Source organism: Betta splendens, chromosome 6 (genome assembly GCF_900634795.4).
Source record: "Betta splendens chromosome 6, fBetSpl5.4, whole genome shotgun sequence".
In the NCBI taxonomy this organism is placed as follows: Eukaryota; Metazoa; Chordata; class Actinopteri; order Anabantiformes; family Osphronemidae; genus Betta; species Betta splendens.
Window position 1 is genome coordinate 12,207,269 of NC_040886.2, and position 18,120 is coordinate 12,225,388.

At 44.3% G+C, this 18,120-nt stretch overlaps 1 protein-coding gene across 1 annotated transcript; it reads right to left on the reverse strand.

Moving 5' to 3' along the window:
- Window positions 1-277: 277 nt before the first annotated feature.
- On the reverse strand, window positions 278-2,866 carry foxb1a (forkhead box B1a). The gene has a single exon (XM_029154659.3). It carries the CDS (start codon window positions 2,143-2,145, stop codon window positions 1,204-1,206), a length of 942 nt encoding a protein of 313 aa, XP_029010492.1. The 5' UTR covers window positions 2,146-2,866; the 3' UTR covers window positions 278-1,203.
- Between the last annotated feature and the right edge of the window lie 15,254 nt (window positions 2,867-18,120).

Below are 18,120 nucleotides of genomic sequence, written 5' to 3' on the forward strand. Positions count from 1 at the left end.
CCCAGTTGTCTGCACTGTGACCATGGCATCGCAACTCCATGCATCCTAATCGACTGCACGATTCGTTTCTCACTCACTGATTCACTGTGACTCTCACACTCCGAAATCCCACAGGTCCGGATATTATTATTATTATTATTATTAAAATATTATAAATTAGGTTTTTAAGAAGTAAATAAAAAATGTACCTTTTCTTGTTTGATAATTGTATTTAGGATGATGATAATAATAATAACAACAATAACAATAATGTATCTCGATGAAACCTTCACAAGCATTGTTGATTGTTTACTTCACTTTTAATGAGAAAATATTTCGATGACCATTTTTCCAATTCATTGCAGACTGTTTGCACACTTTTCGAAAGCACGCATGCTTGCAAAAAATAAAACAAACAAAACAAAAACAACAACAATACCAGCAACAGTAACAACACAATTTTTTTTAGAATGCATGCTTTACCTAAAAAAGTACAAATTTACAGCATCTGATACACATGGTCACCACAGCCTTTTAAATTAAATGCTTCACAGAACATTTTCTGGAAAATAGATATCTAAAACATAAAACTAAAAAGTGCATTTTACAACATTTCAATATCAGTTATTTGCAGTATTCACATCTTGCATTTCGAGGACGCCTCACAACACTACTTTTCAATTTAGAAAAGATTTCATAACTCAGTTTGCTTTATTTTTTTACATGGATGGCAAGAAGACATCTAAACCCTAGTCCTATTTGGTATATACCCTTATCCATCATTCCAACATTAAAAGCAAACATCAACACGGAGACATGTGGTCTCGCACTTTCATTGACATTACAGTGGTCACACAGAAACGGTGCAAAAGTTTTGCTATTTGATAAAACCCCAGATCAGCCACGGGAACCGCGGACCCTCAACCCAGATGGAATCCTCCTCGGTGGCTCACTTCCAACACTCACATGTCACAACAAAATGAAAAATAGAACTATCAAATAATTTATATTTTTCAAGAGCAATACTTCGCTGTGCGACTCTGTGCTGGACTTTTATGACACACATTTTAAAGCGACACATTCAACACAGAAACACGCAAATAAATCGATATGCCACTGCAACTCGCCTTGATAGCTTTCCGACGACAGAAAATAGAAACTTTGGGTTTTGGTAAAGGGGCCCGTGAGCCTGCCAGCAGCCCGTGCACCGGGGAGTTCCGCCGGTCAGTGCACGGCCACGGACTGCAGCGTGGAGGGGCTCGTCAGAGTCTCGCTGGGGGTTGCGGGGCTGCTTTGGCTCGTCGCTGTCTGTGGGGACGTCGGGCTCAGAGACTGCGGAGAGTTTGATAGGAACGCGGGGATGTGGGGGGGCAGCGCCGAGAAACCGGCCATGGAGGTCGGCGTGGGCTTGATCGGCACGGGGATCGCCGGTAACGACTGCCCCCCGTGACACAAGGACTTGATGGGCACGCCGTAGGCACTGTAGTCGCTGCTGGCCATGGAGATCGGGGCCGCCGTGTCAATCACGCCGGTGTTGTACATGTGGGGCCAGGCTGTCGTCAGCTGGTTGTGGAGCGGGTACCCGGCGGACATGGACTGCATGGTGGAGAACGCCAGGCTCCCCGGGACCTTGTACTCTCTGGCGATGATGTTCTCGATGGCGAACGGGTGTTTAAAGGTGGACGTCTGGGACACGCCGAGGTTGTAGGTTGACATTTGGGGAAGGTGCGTGCCAGTAGCTGCCAGGGCGCTTAGTCTCAGTTTGGCTTGCTGCTGGAGGTAATGGGCAGCGTCCGACTGCTTACTGGGAGCCAAGTGGTCGGACGCCTGCAGCACTTTGAAGCGCTTGCGGCGTCGCAGGAAACTTCCGTTCTCGAACATGTCCCCGCAGTTCGGGTGCAGAGCCCAGAAACTGCCCTTACCTGGTTGGTCCGGGCGCCGGGGGATTTTGATGAAGCAGTCGTTGAACGACAGGTTGTGCCGCAGCGAGTTCTGCCACCGCTGCGTGTTTTCCCTGTAATACGGGAATCTATCCATGATGAACTTGTAGATTTCGCTGAGCGGCAGCATCTTCTCCGGGCAGCTCTGGATCGCCATGGCGGTGAGGGAGATGTAGGAGTAAGGTGGCTTCTGGTCGCTGTACGTGTTTCTCCCCGGACGAGGCATCCTTGATATTTTCGGGGGATACGAAAAGAAAAACCAAGCAATAAAAAGTAGCTTCCCTTAAATCCTCGGCGAGAGTCGGCCGCTCTTCATGAAAACAACCGAGGCGAAAGTTTCGTCGCGGGCGAAGCTGGAAGTTGCGCTGTGCGTAACGCAGGCGGGTCGGGCGCCTCTGCGGTGAGCAGGCGGGCGGACGGTGCACATTTATGGAGTGGCGGCTGCCGTGAGTCTTTCCCTGTAAAGTAAGTCAGCTTGTCCCGCTAGCAAAGCTGAATGGACTTCATTTGGCGTCCTTGATCAGACGAGCTAAGTGGATGCCTCCATGGCCTTCCTCTAAGCATCTGATAGTTTTATGTAGTGACATGAGCAGAAAAGACCCCTGTAGAGGCGCTCCATTAATGTGCCACCTCTTTGCTATCACATGACAATTGCCATGGGAGGAGGGGGCTGGGAGGAAGGCATAATCTGGTTTCATTTACACCTATTTACATGGACACCTTGGGCCAATGGAAATCATTTCCATTTGAAGACAGAAAATGGGGTGAAAAGGCTCGGCAACCGGAATTGAACTGCGATGGCACTCAGTGTGTGAAGGTATGCGCTAACGCTTCTACAGCGGACTTTACGCTTGCACAGCACAGCTGCGTATGGATTTGGAGTTGGCTTGGAAATATTTCGGCGCATATGTGTTCGTTCAAAGGATATTCCGTCAGTTTAAAAGCTATTTTTAAAAACCCGTGTCGTTGTTAGGTCCGATGTGTATTGTATTTACATTTATTTCCTAAAATATTTACATGTGTAGTGGCGTGTTTATAAAAATGATTTTTTCCACAATTGTATTATTTTTTACATTTGTTTCATGTGGATTTGAATGTCAATGTCAAACCAGCATGTAGATAAAACGCTGAGAAGTGCTACTCTGTCATTTAGTGTTTCTATTTGTCCTGTTCCAAACCAAATAATTTTCCACGATTAAGTCCGTTGATAAACCGACTATTAGGTTGTTTTTTTTTGCTCAGCTTATTTCGCCCAGAGCTGCGCGCAGGAAGTAGACGATATGAAAACATCAACTCAATGCAAACAATACTGTTCAAACTGAAACTTCATGAGGCAATCAGGTTTATTGTGTTTATGCAAAGCAGCTTCAAAAGTACTTCAGAAATGCAAATAAACCATTGAGGATTGTGTGGTGAAAACTGTATAAAATATCCATAAGTCAATTATATGAATGTGAAAACCAAATGGGAAGCCTATTTTGAGCTATTGCTATTCAAGCTTTTGGCCAGGGCCACCTTTCCGCTTGGAGGGTTCGCAATGCCCGGGACCACACACACTCACACACAGATTTGCTCATAATTTATGCTAATTTCCCCCCATAAATCCACAATGCACCCCATCACCAGTCTGACGGATTACGAAAAGAATCGCATTGCGGGGGACACCGAGCTGTTCTCACCCAGAAACCAAGAGCAGGCTGAGGAAGAGCGTCGTCTCTTCGCTGCTTTTGCACAACTGTTCAACAAAATAAAACCAAGGCCCGTTTTTAAAATAGAATAAGCCGGTGGAACGCGTGCGTAAAGGTGTGCGTTACGTTATCATGAATATTTCATTTTTACAGAAAAAGTATAATTAAGAAAAAGACTTCTCAAAATGTCAAGTGTCTGGTCCGAAGCTTCCAGCTTGCACCGTCGTTATTTCTTCATGCAGAGTGGCTTTTAACACCTGCCATTTCCTATTAATGTTCCGCTGAAAAGGTTTTGTGCAAAAGGAAGTGGCCCAGTCGACCCATCTCAAGCACCGCGGATAATGACCCGCTGCCAAACATCTCCTGACATCCAGCCTATTCATTCATTCAGTCATTAGAAAAACGTATTAGGGCCCATATTATTTCACTAAGATTAATATGTCCGCGCACAAAGCGGCCGGAAAGCTCTGCCACCGACACAATTTGTTGCAGGCGAACGGGGGCGATCATTGTATGTGACTGAGACGAACTGTAAACACGGAGGCGTGCACCAAATCATCTGAACGCCACACAGACTTCAGGCTTTTTATGCATAATTCTCATTTCCACAACTCCCCATTGAAATCGCCTTTGTTCGCTCGCCGGTTGTGTTTGCTCTGCCGGTGTGCGCTTTGCAAAGTTAACCTGCAACCATTAACCAGTCGCGCCACAGAGGAGCGCAGAGACGCGCTTTCTTCCGCTCCCCTCGCGCACACGGGCGGTGTGGCTTTTTGAGCTCCAGGGTTATGGGATATTGGTAGGCCTTTGTGTCTGTCGAATGCACACACCGAAAAATACCACCATGACTCTGAATCTGAATGGGGTTTTTAGCTGCTCCCAAACTGTGGAGTTCAAGCAGCAGTAGATCAAGTCTGCACTATGTTTGGTCATTTGCAGAAACCCGAACAAAGGTTGGGATAAGCCAAATTGCATTGCACTTGTGAACCGTGCCTCGGTCTGAAGTATCCTTTATAGCAGGAGGGGACCAAGAACAATTTTGTGTGAGCTTTAAAAAAAAGAGGAGCGAAAACAAAGGGCACTTTCTGAAACATCTTAAAGTAGAGTAGTGAGGCGTGACATTCCCAGGGTGACGAGACACAAAGGCTGAGGTCATGGGGATGAAAAAGAGAATCAAACAGCCACTTTCACACGTCTGCCCTCCTCTGCTGCGCCCCCCGAACACAATAGGAAACAAATGTTGTTAAAAGAGGATCGATGCCATTCATCCTAAAGCAGCGAATGATAGCCAAACAATATTGTCACACTGAATCGAGTTGAGATATGCTGCCACCCAGACCTGCGGAAACGCAGAAGAAACGCCTTTCAGGGAACGATTAAGAGAAACCTAAAGCTGAAGGTGATGCTCATTGCGCACCAAAACATTTATTCAGCGAAGGAGAATAAATGGGGAAACTGAAACTGAACCCTATTTAATAAGGAAAATTTGTATTTGATTTGATATTCTCAGTCAAATATTTTAGTTAAGCCCCATTATTTTGTTATTTTTTAAGGTTTGCATGTCTGTGTTTTTCGTTTTAATTGTATCCTTGTCACTGTTAGAACAACATGACTTTCAAATGTCATAGACACAGAGATCGTATATTTATATCGACTAACCCGTAAAATCAATCAATAAATTATGAAATCGTTGCCAGATATGTACCATTAGGTTTCTATTTTTAAGACAAATGTTCATAATCCGGCACATTATGTTGCCAGTTTTCACTTTGACTTGTTTCTAATTTTCGTCACGCAGATTATCGTTCGCGGGCCTGTGGGTTTAAAGGGATTTGCTGTGCGCCTGGCCTCGGTGTTAAACACACGCTCAGTGTGAGAGAAGGCAGGTACAGTTCGCTGTCTGCAGAAAAGTGTGACTCTCCAGCCCAACCAATGGGCCCGCGCCTCTAATTAAGTCCGTGGTGATTTCAGCCCCCAGAGATGTTTTACGGTGCAATTAAGGACGCGCTGATGATAAGGTATGAATATTCAGCAGAATGACAATTAATTAGCAGACAGAGGGCTCACTCAAGAACGCCCTCAATGGCAAATCTAGCCTATATGCAGGCATATTCATAATAACCGAAAAGCCATGAAAGGAAACTGCAAAAACCAAGAAAACAGGATTTCTGGCGTTGATCATATTTATTGGTCATATAGAATAATTTCGAATGCGTTGGTTGTTTATTTTGTCAAACAGAGTGATTACAGGCCTTCCTGGCAGCCGCCCCATTAGTCGCTTTACGGAGGGGGGCATCAGAGGGAGTACCTGAAAAAAAGACCTCGGGGCATTGACAACATATGCTCGGATTATGCTTAATGGTCTAATTACATAAATTAGGCATTCATATTCATTATACAGCACATCATCTGTAACAGATATCTCAATTGACCAGAGGTGGGGACATCTAATTCAATTTGTCTGTGATGTACTTTTATCCAATTAAACGATGGAAAGGTAGGAAGCATTATGGACTTAATAATAATAATAATAATAATAATAATAATAATAATAATAATAATAATAATAATAATAATATACACTGTTTTCCAATATGAGCAGAGTTTACATTAAGAGGCAGCAGTTTCACTCTGTGACCATGAGATGGTGACAGTCTCTGAACCATAAACTGGATGCACAATCCTATCCAGGTGTCTGTCTGTCTGTCTGTCTGTCTGTCAAATTATTTTGAGGTGATTCGAAAAGAACACCTCGGACAGCAGAAAAATGTGTCTGTCGTATTCGTATGTTCCTGTGTCTGCAGGCATGAGTGCGTACAAAGTGTGTGTGTGTGTGTGTGTGTGTGTGTGTGTGTGTGTGTGTGTGTGTGTGTGTGTGTGTGTGTGTGTGTGTGTGTGTGTGTGTGTGTGCTTCCCACTTCATTGGCTCCATATGGTGAGAAACAGCAGGACTGATGAGTGTACTACCTGAGGTCTGTGTTTGTGCTGTCGGCTGTAACCAAAACAGAGGCCCCTGACCCTCTGCATAATTCATTACAGACAAGACAGTGCCACTCACGCTCTCATTTCATCATTTAGCTTTGGTGACAGACAACTCTGTAACAACAAATCAACCTATTAGGCCACATGCGATACTAAGGCAGCTGACAAATATGAAAGAGAAGGAGCAGAGTGCAAAAGGAAAAGTCAGTGCGAAAAGGGCAAGACGGAAAAAAATGGAAATGTGACAAAGATGAAAAGAGGAAACAGAATAACAATAAGAGTCCATTTCAATGCTGAGAAGAAAATGCGGAGGCTCCAGCTACTACACTATGTATAACAGTATAATGAACTAGTTTCCTATGAACAATAATCATGGAAATTCTCAGTTACTGTACATATTGTTGCAAATGAGCGAGTAATGCAATATTAAGTGATGTGAGATCATAATATATTAACAACAAGCTCAACAGAAGAGTGAACTTTCACCATCAAGAAGGAAGATAAAGGGGCTATTATGCTAAAGAAAAAGTAGGAATTAACATAGTTCAATCACATTTTATATTTTACAGCGGACGAAATGAGGCGGAAGCCTTTGAGAAGGATGAGCATGAGACTGTGCAGCTTCACAATGAGGGAGGAAGATCACAGGAAGAAGTTGTATTAATGCAAGTGCACCAGGTTTAAAAGTGCGTGTCCGTGCTCTGTTATTCATCAGGCCACATTCTGACTGAACTACATGGATCAATAACGTATATTGATAATACATTTAAGAGAAATGACGACCTCTTGAGTTAAACTAGTAGCTCTGACCCCGTGACCTTTAACCTTTCTGCTCGCTTTGCTTTTATATTGCGCTTTCATTTCAGGCGAAGCTTAGAAAACAGCTCCAATCCTTTAAGCGTTGCCTGTTTGCCGCAAATTAATTACACAACGCGTTCGTGCGACACGAAATAATGAAGGATGAAAAAGCTTTGAACTCTGGGATCAATTCTAAGAAAGTTGACATGTCCTCGGCTGCACGTCGCTCCTTTGGGGGTTGACACACAAGACGTGTAACTGCAGCCAATCCCTTTTTATTGTGAGCGCGTGTTGGTTGGAAGGCACGGTCCTTTGTGTGACTCGTGTTCATCCAGACCTTGGCAGTGATCAGAACACACTTAACCAACTGGGACCGCGCGAGGGGCATTCCGTTCCGTCTTTCATCTTATACATGGGGGAAATGCCTGGTCTCCAAGGATGGCTAGCAGAGCCCACGACCAGAGCGGCACAATACACAATAACAATACAGGAGTGTTTACGACGCACGTAAACAAAAACAGCAGGCTGATGCCGGGGACACCCACAGGGAAGGTAACGCGACGAAAGCATAACCCCGAAACTCACGCGGAAAAGTTTGCAAAGATAAAGTGTGGACAGATGATCAAAGCGGAGGCGGATTAAATCTGACCTACATCTCCACTGTGGTTTCGAGAGCAGGACCCTCCCTGCAGTCACTAGGACCCAATAGGGGAATGACCAATCATCAAGCGCCACTAGTGTTGATATATATTAATTAGTGTGTGACAATTGTTGGCGTTAAGCGTTTGTCGAGCCCCAGTAAATCACACAGAGCCCTGAAAGGAAACGCAAACAATGTTTGCATGGAGCGCCTCGCACCGCTCCTTTATGGCTGACCAGCTCAATGTGCCTCCTGCTGAAAGGTAATACGCATGACACATTTCCAGGCACTAATTCATTTGTTTAGTAATAGGGGAGCTAACCTGTGCCGAAAAACACCGGCGCAGTGGGGAAAACATAAAGGTCTTGTTAATCCATGGCTAATCAGAAGGGCGCAGGAAGCGACCCCGCGGAAGGAGTTTGTCATATTAATTAGGGCGAGGCTCGGATATTTGTGCGTCTATAAAAGCGAGCTCGTAAGGCGGGAGCGCCGCGCCGACTCGGCATCATTATTCCACCAGACTGTGACACTGTGGGTGCGAAGATGCAACCCATAGCTGGCAGCCACGGACCTTGGAAACCATGGCTAATGTCTGGAGAAAAATATGTATTTATGTGTCTGAAATCCAGTTGATTGAGGGTTCTTGAAGCAGCACTGTAGCTCATATATGGGAAGATTTATTCTTGAAGTATAGTAGTAATGGAGCTGATGAACTGCGATGTTGATTACTGCACCCTGAAGGGTCCACACTTCAAAATAATGTTGTTGACTCTGACCTGCTCAGGAGCAGGTACTTCACTCGCGACAAAGCATTTGAATTGTAGATGGGAAACAGACGGCGGCTGCACGCACACCAAAAGAAAGCAATTACATTTCTGTCAAACAAATTTAATCTGGAGTTGAGGTTTGTGCTATTAGGAAGCGCTGATGGAGCGGCATGGGGAAAATCCAATGAAATGTCAAGTACTGCCGCATGTCGGGGAGGATCTTCATCACTGGCGGCTACGGTAGCCACAGATCGAGTATTAGCCTCATCAGCCGGGGAAATGCTCCGGTCCCCTGCCTAAACCAAAGCTATTACAATCCCAAATAATTAACTTTGAGCAGGAGAGGCGGTTGTCGTGACGACTCATACAGTATGAGAAGATCAACATCCAGAACATGGGCTTTCTATGACTTCGGCCAAGTAACCTGTTTCCAGACAAAGTGTGCTTCAAAGTAGTTTTATTAGATTTAATGCACTAAACGGCAACTTCAGAGCTTTGGCGCTATTTTGGTCACATTTTCATCAGTATCCTAGATATTAGTTCTCACATCTCTTGTGATTTGTGGCTGATGTGACTCAAACCCAAATATGATGTGACTCAAACCCAAATATGTTTCCTAAAGACAATAACTAACTCTTCAGTTGTATGATTTCATACACATTATTGCAGCCGTCTGAATAGCTACACGTCGTTATATTTCTTCCCGGGGTCCAAAGTTTTAAGCAAGATGTAGGTCAAGTACTAATTTTCTGCAAACACAGTGAGAATATTTTATCGGCCATCTGAGAAGGTTGAAAAGTTACCATCCACCACCAGCAGGATGGAGGACGGAGAAACATTTGAAAGTTAGCGTTTTCTTGGTTCAGTCAAAGTGCTGAAAGTCAGCTGTAGTGCTCCGCTCCCTCACCATCAACACCGTTATTCAATCATTACTCTGTTTATGTGTCTGTCTCTCTGACAAACTTCAACAGGCGTTAAACCAACTCAGGTAATACGGCCTAATAAACGGAGGCCAATAAAAAGCATTTAATCGTGAATGTCAACATGATTAATTGTGCACTAAAATCCTTGTGAGACCTCCCAGTCAAGGGGGGGCAGTGAAAAGCCATTTTGCATTTCAGCACAACTGGCAACGAGACAAGCGTTTATGCGAGTCTGCCCGTGGAACGGTATGAATATCAAATTAATAATTAGTCATGTAATTTCTCCTCAGGAATTACTACGCCTTGAACTGGCTGGCGAATTTAATTGTTAGCAGCCTTTTTGTTTCCATGTCCCTCTCATTACTGTCAGGATTGATGTAACATAAACTTCATTAAAAATTAAAGCAAGAGTCTTAATTATGAGGCCACAGTGACTGAAGTTAGAATTAGCCAACTCAGTGATGTGCAAATGAGAGCATTATTTAAGAAACATGCTGGAAGTAGTTATGCTAATTTCAAGAGTTCACAGTCGCAGACCTTTTCACTTGCAGTTGCATATTCATTAAACACACTATGCAAATTTAATGTAGCAGTCTCCGTAATGCCTTGTTAATTTATTCAGATTTATTGAGTACGACTTGTAAAAAGTACCAATTTAATTACCCCATCTCCTTGGAAGCTAACGGATGTGGCCAAGGTTTTAAACTGTGTAAATCAGGATTAGTGTGGTTTGATGGAGAAAAAGGGAATGAAAGGACGCCGCCGTTAATAGCGGCGCCGGAAAGACATATTGATTTACTTAAAGCACGATCCAAGAAACAAGGTCTGAAGCCCACTCAGCCGGCCAGAAACTCAAGGATTCTCATGTCACAACATCAGCACCAGTCGGTAAGTGGTTGCCGATCGGCACTCACTGGAACAGAAGCCGGAGCATCGGTGCATTGGAAACTTGGAAAAAATGGAAGTGTGGCACCAGCAGCGGACAAACAATGCACGGCTTAGTTTTACTAAATCAGAACGGAGATGTCAGCAGATCATTGGTTTCCTCATGCACTGATACCGCATAACGTCTGAGTCTTGTCTTAGTGAACTTATCAAAGGAAACGGTGCCACCAACATAAAGGATGATGGACCACAAACAGCCCTTCACCAAGATAGGTTTTTGCCTTCTTGATGAGGCAGGTTGAAGTCGGCCTCCTGATCTCAAAGTATTATGATAGGAGAAGTCTGCTTTGAGTTTGCACCCCCCGCATTTAAAGTGAACACATCCCTAATTTGCAATCTATAAGTGTTGTGTCACAGCGTGTAAAATGCTGGTTCATTGAAGGGTGACTATTACAAACACTACAGCAATAAACATTTGCATCTGAGAGTGTGTTTACTGCATTGGACCAGATCCAAATATCGAGAATTACTGCACACCAAGAGTGATGTTAATTAATATACACTTCTAATTCAATATATAAGCCCCCGAAGAAGACAATAAACATGTCAGCTCATATGTGGGCAAAGCCTGTTTATTCTATCACTACGATTGCACGGGTGACGGAAAAGGAAAGCTAGTACAACACGCAACCACATCGTGTTTGCATCAAGGGGCACGGTCAGCTTCCAGTGACTAATCTTGGCCCTTCAGGGGCCGAGTTGAAAGACCCAACAGCAGGAAAACATCCAATCATTGTGGCGCTACAAACAACCTGCAGACAAGCACTGAGGGCCACACAGCTCTGACCACAGCAGAGCAGAGCACAGGACTGCACCACTCCAGGAGATAATTACAGCGGCTGGGTGTCTGCTTGGGCCTGTTCATGGCTCCCAGCCGCACCTGCAGGTGTGTGTGTGTGTGTGTGTGTGTGTGTGTGTGTGTGTGTGTGTCAGGTCAGTAGCGTCACCTCTATCTGTTCTGTCCTGCTCGTGGTTTTGATGCAACCATTCAAGCAAAGTCAGTAAATGAGCTAAAACACACAATTAAGCTGCCCAGAGTTGTATTTATTTTAACTCCAGGAAAAAGTCGGCCGTGTTTTTTCCTCGTCGTATTTTCCATAAATAAAAAAGGCCGCTGCACACAGTTTAAACTGCTGATGAGTGTAGGCGTTGGCTCTGTCCCACAAACACTGAGTGGATTATATAAATATTGCACCACTCAATTATTTATATGCTTATAATTAAAAACATTTTACTCAAAACTTAAAAATAATTGGACTTCTGTTGACTATATATATATATATTGACGCATGCTTTAGCAGCATAAGCAGAGTTATTATCATTCTGCATATTCAGGTTCAGAATTCATCAAAAATATTTTAATTATTTTAAAACCTAATAAAAGTAGGTAAATGGTGAGATTCTTTCTAAATCACCCAACTTCACTACCGTCTCTTCACCATATTGATTTAAGCAAACATCACTTGACTTGTACTGACCTGAGGTCAGGTGGAAAAGTCATCATGGTTTTCCTCTGGTTTTGAAGACAGGTCTATGGTTTCTCAGTAAAACAACTGTTATGTATTTCATTGTTTTTTACACATTGTTCTGACACTCATGATGCGGATGTCAAATTTAAAATGCTGATTTTATTCATCCCTTTTGAACCCCCAGTTAGGAGATGACTTAATATACGTCCTTTCTCATCTCGAGGGCTAACATTTCCATTTTTCTCACTAAGAGTGACAGATGTGAACCATCCCATTGACCATAATTAATCTGTGTTTAAAATGAACAGGCCACATACTGGTGGCGGCGCTGCCCTGAGTCTGAGGGGCCCGAGTCGCGCAGCTCCCGCTCCGGCCCCACGCATCCCGCTGTAATTATCCCATTGCCGTGAATAATGGGACAAGGGGGATCCAAGTGATGCTTTGATAGAGATGAGATTAGTTTAATCAAGTTCATTGCTTGGGCTAGGCCACGGAATCTCATCATCCTTCCTCTCAAATCACCAGACCCTCACCCCACCCGCCACAGCTACTTCCACACCTGCCACATTAGCCAGAAAAATTTATGACATCGTTAGTTTTAAGTGCTACCCCTGTTAGGACAATGCATACTTAAAGCAGAGCGCTTTGTCACAAAAGGATTCATATTTAAAAGGGCAGCCGTGGCACAGAACAGCAGATATATCTGAAGAAATGCGTACATATCACAATAATTAGGTTATATCACAGCTGTGCAGGGAGCCAGGATCCTGTATTTACTCCCAGGTTTGACATATGGCATATTTCAGGTACCTCATTCATTCAGCTGTAACCTTGGTCAAATAACTGAACAATTAAGCCTCACATTTATATTCAGAGCTCATAGAAGTGTTGTTTTTCAGTAGTTTAGACACCTCTCATTAGGAAGTCAAACATGGGATTTATCATTATAATGCATTGGCAGCCCGAGGCAGATGTTCATGTAAAACAGAGAGTGCGTTCTGCGTATTTACAGACAACAAATCATGTTTGTCAAAAACTGACGGAGCCAGCGTGAGGCCGAGGCGGGGGCCTCCTACCGCGATCTTCACTGGGCTCCACAAACACCCGCTCCCTGCAGCGCACCATCACTCTCCACAGCCGGCCCCGCGTCGGAGGACGGGGCCCGCCGTGTCCACAGAGGACAGCAACTTTGCAAACAAAGGCCCAAAGTCTAGCCTCTCAGAAGTCCCGTCTTTGACTTTCTCACCGCTCAGCGGCAGCAGCAGCACTCCCCCCCCGCTTTTCACAAGAAATACCACTAAAGCACAATTTGGGAGCCATTCATCAAAGGAGACATAGGATTAATTAAGCCTGAGGTCTGAATTAGCCTCCCTCCTCACTCATCAAGGTGTACCCTTGGCCGGGGGGTGGGGGGTGGGGGGGCAGGGGCTTTATATCTAGCCTGTGTGTGAACATTCACACTGTGACAAAAAATAAAATAAAAAGATGGATCCCTTTATACCCAATTTACATATGATGTATGACAATACAAAACTCCGGAGGGGAAGATCCGCTGCTGCTGTGATGTTCATCATATATTAGCTTTATGGCAATCTTTATTAGACCAAGCAAGTAGGAAAGAAGATCCAATGACAATCCTCTCTCCCTGTCTCATGGATATTGAGCCTGATGTGTCGCAGTGACGCTTTTCAGTCGAGTCGAGAACTAGACAAGGGCAACGGCGATACCTGGACGGACAGGACGCAGCATTAGGATGGTGAGAGGCGTCCCTAATGACGGCCTGTAATAAGTAAAGACTCCCTCCCCTGAGTACAGAGATATGACACGCACACGCTCGTAGCCAGTTCATTAGCCCATAGCATCCTGTCCCTCACTGCAGAGGGTCACGCGTTTGATGAATGGGCGGTGTAGCGTGTAGCTCCAGGCTAAGATCCAGCACCTCGAGAGGCAGAGAGGGTCCGACTCAGGCTGCAGCGAAGACAGAGAAGAAAGGACGGAGGAAATGAACAAGAGAGACGGGGACGCGGAATTCGGATTACCCAGGAGCTCAGTCTCCCCCGAGTCCTGCATCCGAGAGACATTAGGAATCTAATGTGCTATTATTCTTCATCGCCCCCCTAAGCCTAAAACATCTGTCCTTGGGGTGTCTCCAGTAATAGACAAGGGCTTTCGGACCCTTCGCTAAGACAAGATAGCAGCTTCTACAAGGGCCCTTGACGGCCTGCCGACTTAATCTGCAAGTACTTTCACAGAATTGACATTGCCTAGAGAGTAGAGCAATCAGCAGACAGTGTTACAGAGCATTTATATTTCAGCTGTGCTTCCAGAGATGGTGAAACCTGACCTTTAGGAGGCCTGAACAGCTTTTTGTTACTGGTAGTTCGAACTTTAAAAAGACTTTTTTTAGCAGTAGGTGCGCGAGTGGCATCATTTGGAGGCTGTTAACTGGTATTTTTGCTTGTAAAGTTGTCTGGAATCTTGAATGATGAACGATTCTTACCTCTCCCGTTTTAAACGGTTTGTATTAACGTCAGCTCTAAACAAATACAATTATGACGTTACCCAGGGAAAGCACGTGAGAGCTGCACCGCTATCGCCTGCTAATAACTCCCAAGACTTATTCCTAACACCTACAGAATGTCTCTGTTTATAGCTGCAGTGCGACTCTAACATATTCTGAGACAAGCCAGCATTAATATTCATGACATTTAAATCTTCAGTAATGACAGACTCAGTGCTGAGGGCCACAGACGGTGTGTGGAGGTGAAATCATGTCAGGAGACAAACAGTGTTGGTTTTGGTATTTTTAGAGATTTGTTTACAGTAACAATAACAATAACCCGAGTAGCCCCGCTTGCATTATTAAAGCACAAAGTACAACATGGAGATCTGACAATGACAGAAAACACAATGCGGAGCAAAGCGCTGGTAGTGTACCGATGGGTTGCTGCACAATTAAACAGCCTCTTTGCTAGTTTGCATTGCGTCTGCAGTAAAATGTTCCTCCGCTAAAGCTCAACGGTGCCTGTGAAATGCAGGGCAATCAAGTATTTTTTTTATAGCAGCTGGGAATAATTGTTTTCATATGACCACAAATGCAATATTCATGCTACTCATTTTTAACATGAAAGCCCCGTTAATGGAGGCGTAGTATTTGATGTTGTATTTCTCCTAATTGAATTAAATCTAGTCAAAGAGCAGGGATATTTATCTTAAAGGCTTTCAGGGCCCCGAGCACTGATTATACAGGCACCCCCTTAAATGAAAAGAATATATCTCGAGTCATTAATTATTGATGGCCAAGAGAAAAATATACTACGGATGCTCATTAAATTAAAAGAAATAATGTCTCCTTGTTACCAGGAACGTCACAGCAACTGCTCTGCTGTGGGAAATGCCCGTCCCAAGTCCCAGTAGATCCAGCACACGGGAAAGTGGAAGCGACGCAACCTGTTTAAATAGGACGTTTCTGCGCTAAAGAGACGCTGTGGTCTGAACAGATGGCCGAACCTGTGCCTTTCACCACGCTTTCTGTTGGGCAATTAAAAGTTTCGGGGCTGTTTTTCTCCCGTCCCCCTGAAGTACAGATTGCAAACATGACAAGAGGTCAAATATCTGCAAGGGAAAAAGGAGTGGAACAACTGTTCCGCCGAGCGGCTCTGTCCTCAGCTGGCGCGCGGGCGGATGCGCGTTCACCTGAACGAGGCCTGGTAATCACCCCACACCAAAGTGAATAATTAGTGCAATAATTACCAGGCTTGAAATGAATCAGCGCCGCCCTCGCTCTCGGTGCCGTCAAGAATAACAGGTGTTGGGAGTGCCTCGAAGGGACAGAGATTAAAGATTATTTCGTTATCCGGGGTCTCCTTCAGGCACGGTTGTCCCGGGTTTTATCCCTACATCATCCACGGCGAGGGTCGTGTGGGGGCTCATTTTCCTCCAGCCTGGCAGTTTTGGGAGGCCGGCATCTGACAGAGAGTGAATGTTGTTTAATCTGGGAGTGTGAGGCGTCCTTGAGCTTTCTGGACACTCCATGTCCACATAACCTCCAGCTACATGGAGTTGGGTTAAACTAATGGTTATTATTAGCAGCCACGCTGCTTTTTCCTCCTGGGGGAGGGAAATATAGATATTTTATATTTTGGTGTGTATTCATATAATAAAATATTACAGTTATAGAATCACAGTCATTCATGTATTTATTTTATCATAACCACTAACACTGAATTCACACCGTGCGGCAGCACAGTCGCTCGTGTTCAGTGACCATTCAGTGACTTCATTTTTCTGATTTCTTCCACAGTCTAGCGGCTCTGAGCTACGTAATCTCCGTTTTGACTTAACCAATGAAGCACGTGAGCCTAGGGGTGTTTGTTCTCGTAAGAATTACTTAAAGACTTGTCAAGATGCCACAACTCGTGCTCGGTTCCCAGGCTCTTTCTGTGTTTGTTATTCAGACTTCCTGTGTGTTTTTGAAATTGCTACAGCAGGTGTAACAGATCTCAGACACAGAGAATTAAATATTTGTTTCCAAAGCGGTGTTTAATTATTTTTAATTATAGTGGAACGGGAGTAGCCCCATTAGTGCTAATGGTCTGTATGTTTAGCGGCATCCCTGTAAGAGCCATGCTCCTTCCAGACAAAGAAATAAAGCCACAGAAACGGCCATTTCTTCCGTTTCCATTCAGCGACGACTAGAATATGTGAATGTCTATGCAAAATAAAGATGAATGTGCGGTTTAAGCAGACATTGGCTGATTATAGCATCAGTATGACATCCTGCACTTTATCTTTTCTTGCGCCCTGTTGTCTTATAATGTTGCATCATTGGTTTCCCTGACAGTGATTTAGCACACAGCCATCTACCCCATTGACCTGGGCTGTGTTTAAACGTAACCTTCCTTTAGCTCTCGCCATCATTTGTCACTTTCGAGCTGTCAAAAAGGCACAAATTGAACGCAACCTGCCACGGCCAGTGACAGCGAGACGCAGAGGGGGCTGCACAACGGCGGCGGGTGCGATCAGCAGCATCTATTACATTTACATGGTCCGGGAAGGTTAGCAAGATTTTCCTGAAAGATTACCACCTCTAATTTCTTTGGGGACGATGGGACCTTGGTTCTGCTGCCAAGCCTGCTTTTCAGGTCAGGGCCCACTGAATGTTAACTAAGACCCAGGAGCAGGTCAGCAGGCAGGCCAAGGGACCGGAGGAGTGACTGCACCGTGCTCCTACACTCGCCATCCATCTTTGGCGTAATGCTAATGATGCATTGTGGGAGAGCTCTGTGGTTGGGAAAGGTATCCAGGTAGATCTCCACTGGCACTTCCCCGCTGCTAAGTGCAAGAGCAGCTCTGAAATCTCTGCCAGCGAAGAAGCAGGCTCTCAAAAAAAAAGTCTCCAGCATTTCTTCAATAGGAGGCAGAACTGTTTGATGTCCTCACAAGCGCTCGACAGCCCTCTGGTTGTCTTCTCTCAGCTACGCTGCGGGAAAATTTCCTGTGGTGCCACAAATGGTGTCTCCTGCTTTCAGTGTCTTAAATTTTACTTTGATCTAAATTACAAAACAACTTCAGCTACATTTCAAACAGTGATGAGCACTGTAATATGTTGCTGTGTTGTTTCTGTTTGTGTAGTTACACTACTACTAACAACAGAATAGCTAAAATCAAATACTACATTTGCATCTCTGAAATTAAACTGATATTACATTTATATACTAATAACATATCTACACAAGCATAAATGTAACAAATAATGGATAAACATCACAAATACAGAAGGAATACAATTCTAAACTATAATATTAATACTACTATTTACATATTATCATATAATTGTTATTTTATCTCATTTGGTTTACAATAAAAAGGCCAATTAAAAATAACAGCATCCTTTGTTAGTAAAGCACAGGATTGGCTCAAGGTACTTTAGCATTTCTTTGGCAGTTAATTATGGAGCCTGGTGTTCACTGATGTTCTCCGCAGTGACATG

Excerpts from the sequence above, each read along its gene's own strand:
- foxb1a (XM_029154659.3), bottom strand. The coding sequence starts at position 2,145 with ATGCCTCGTCCGGGGAGAAACACGTACAGCGACCAGAAGCCACCTTAC.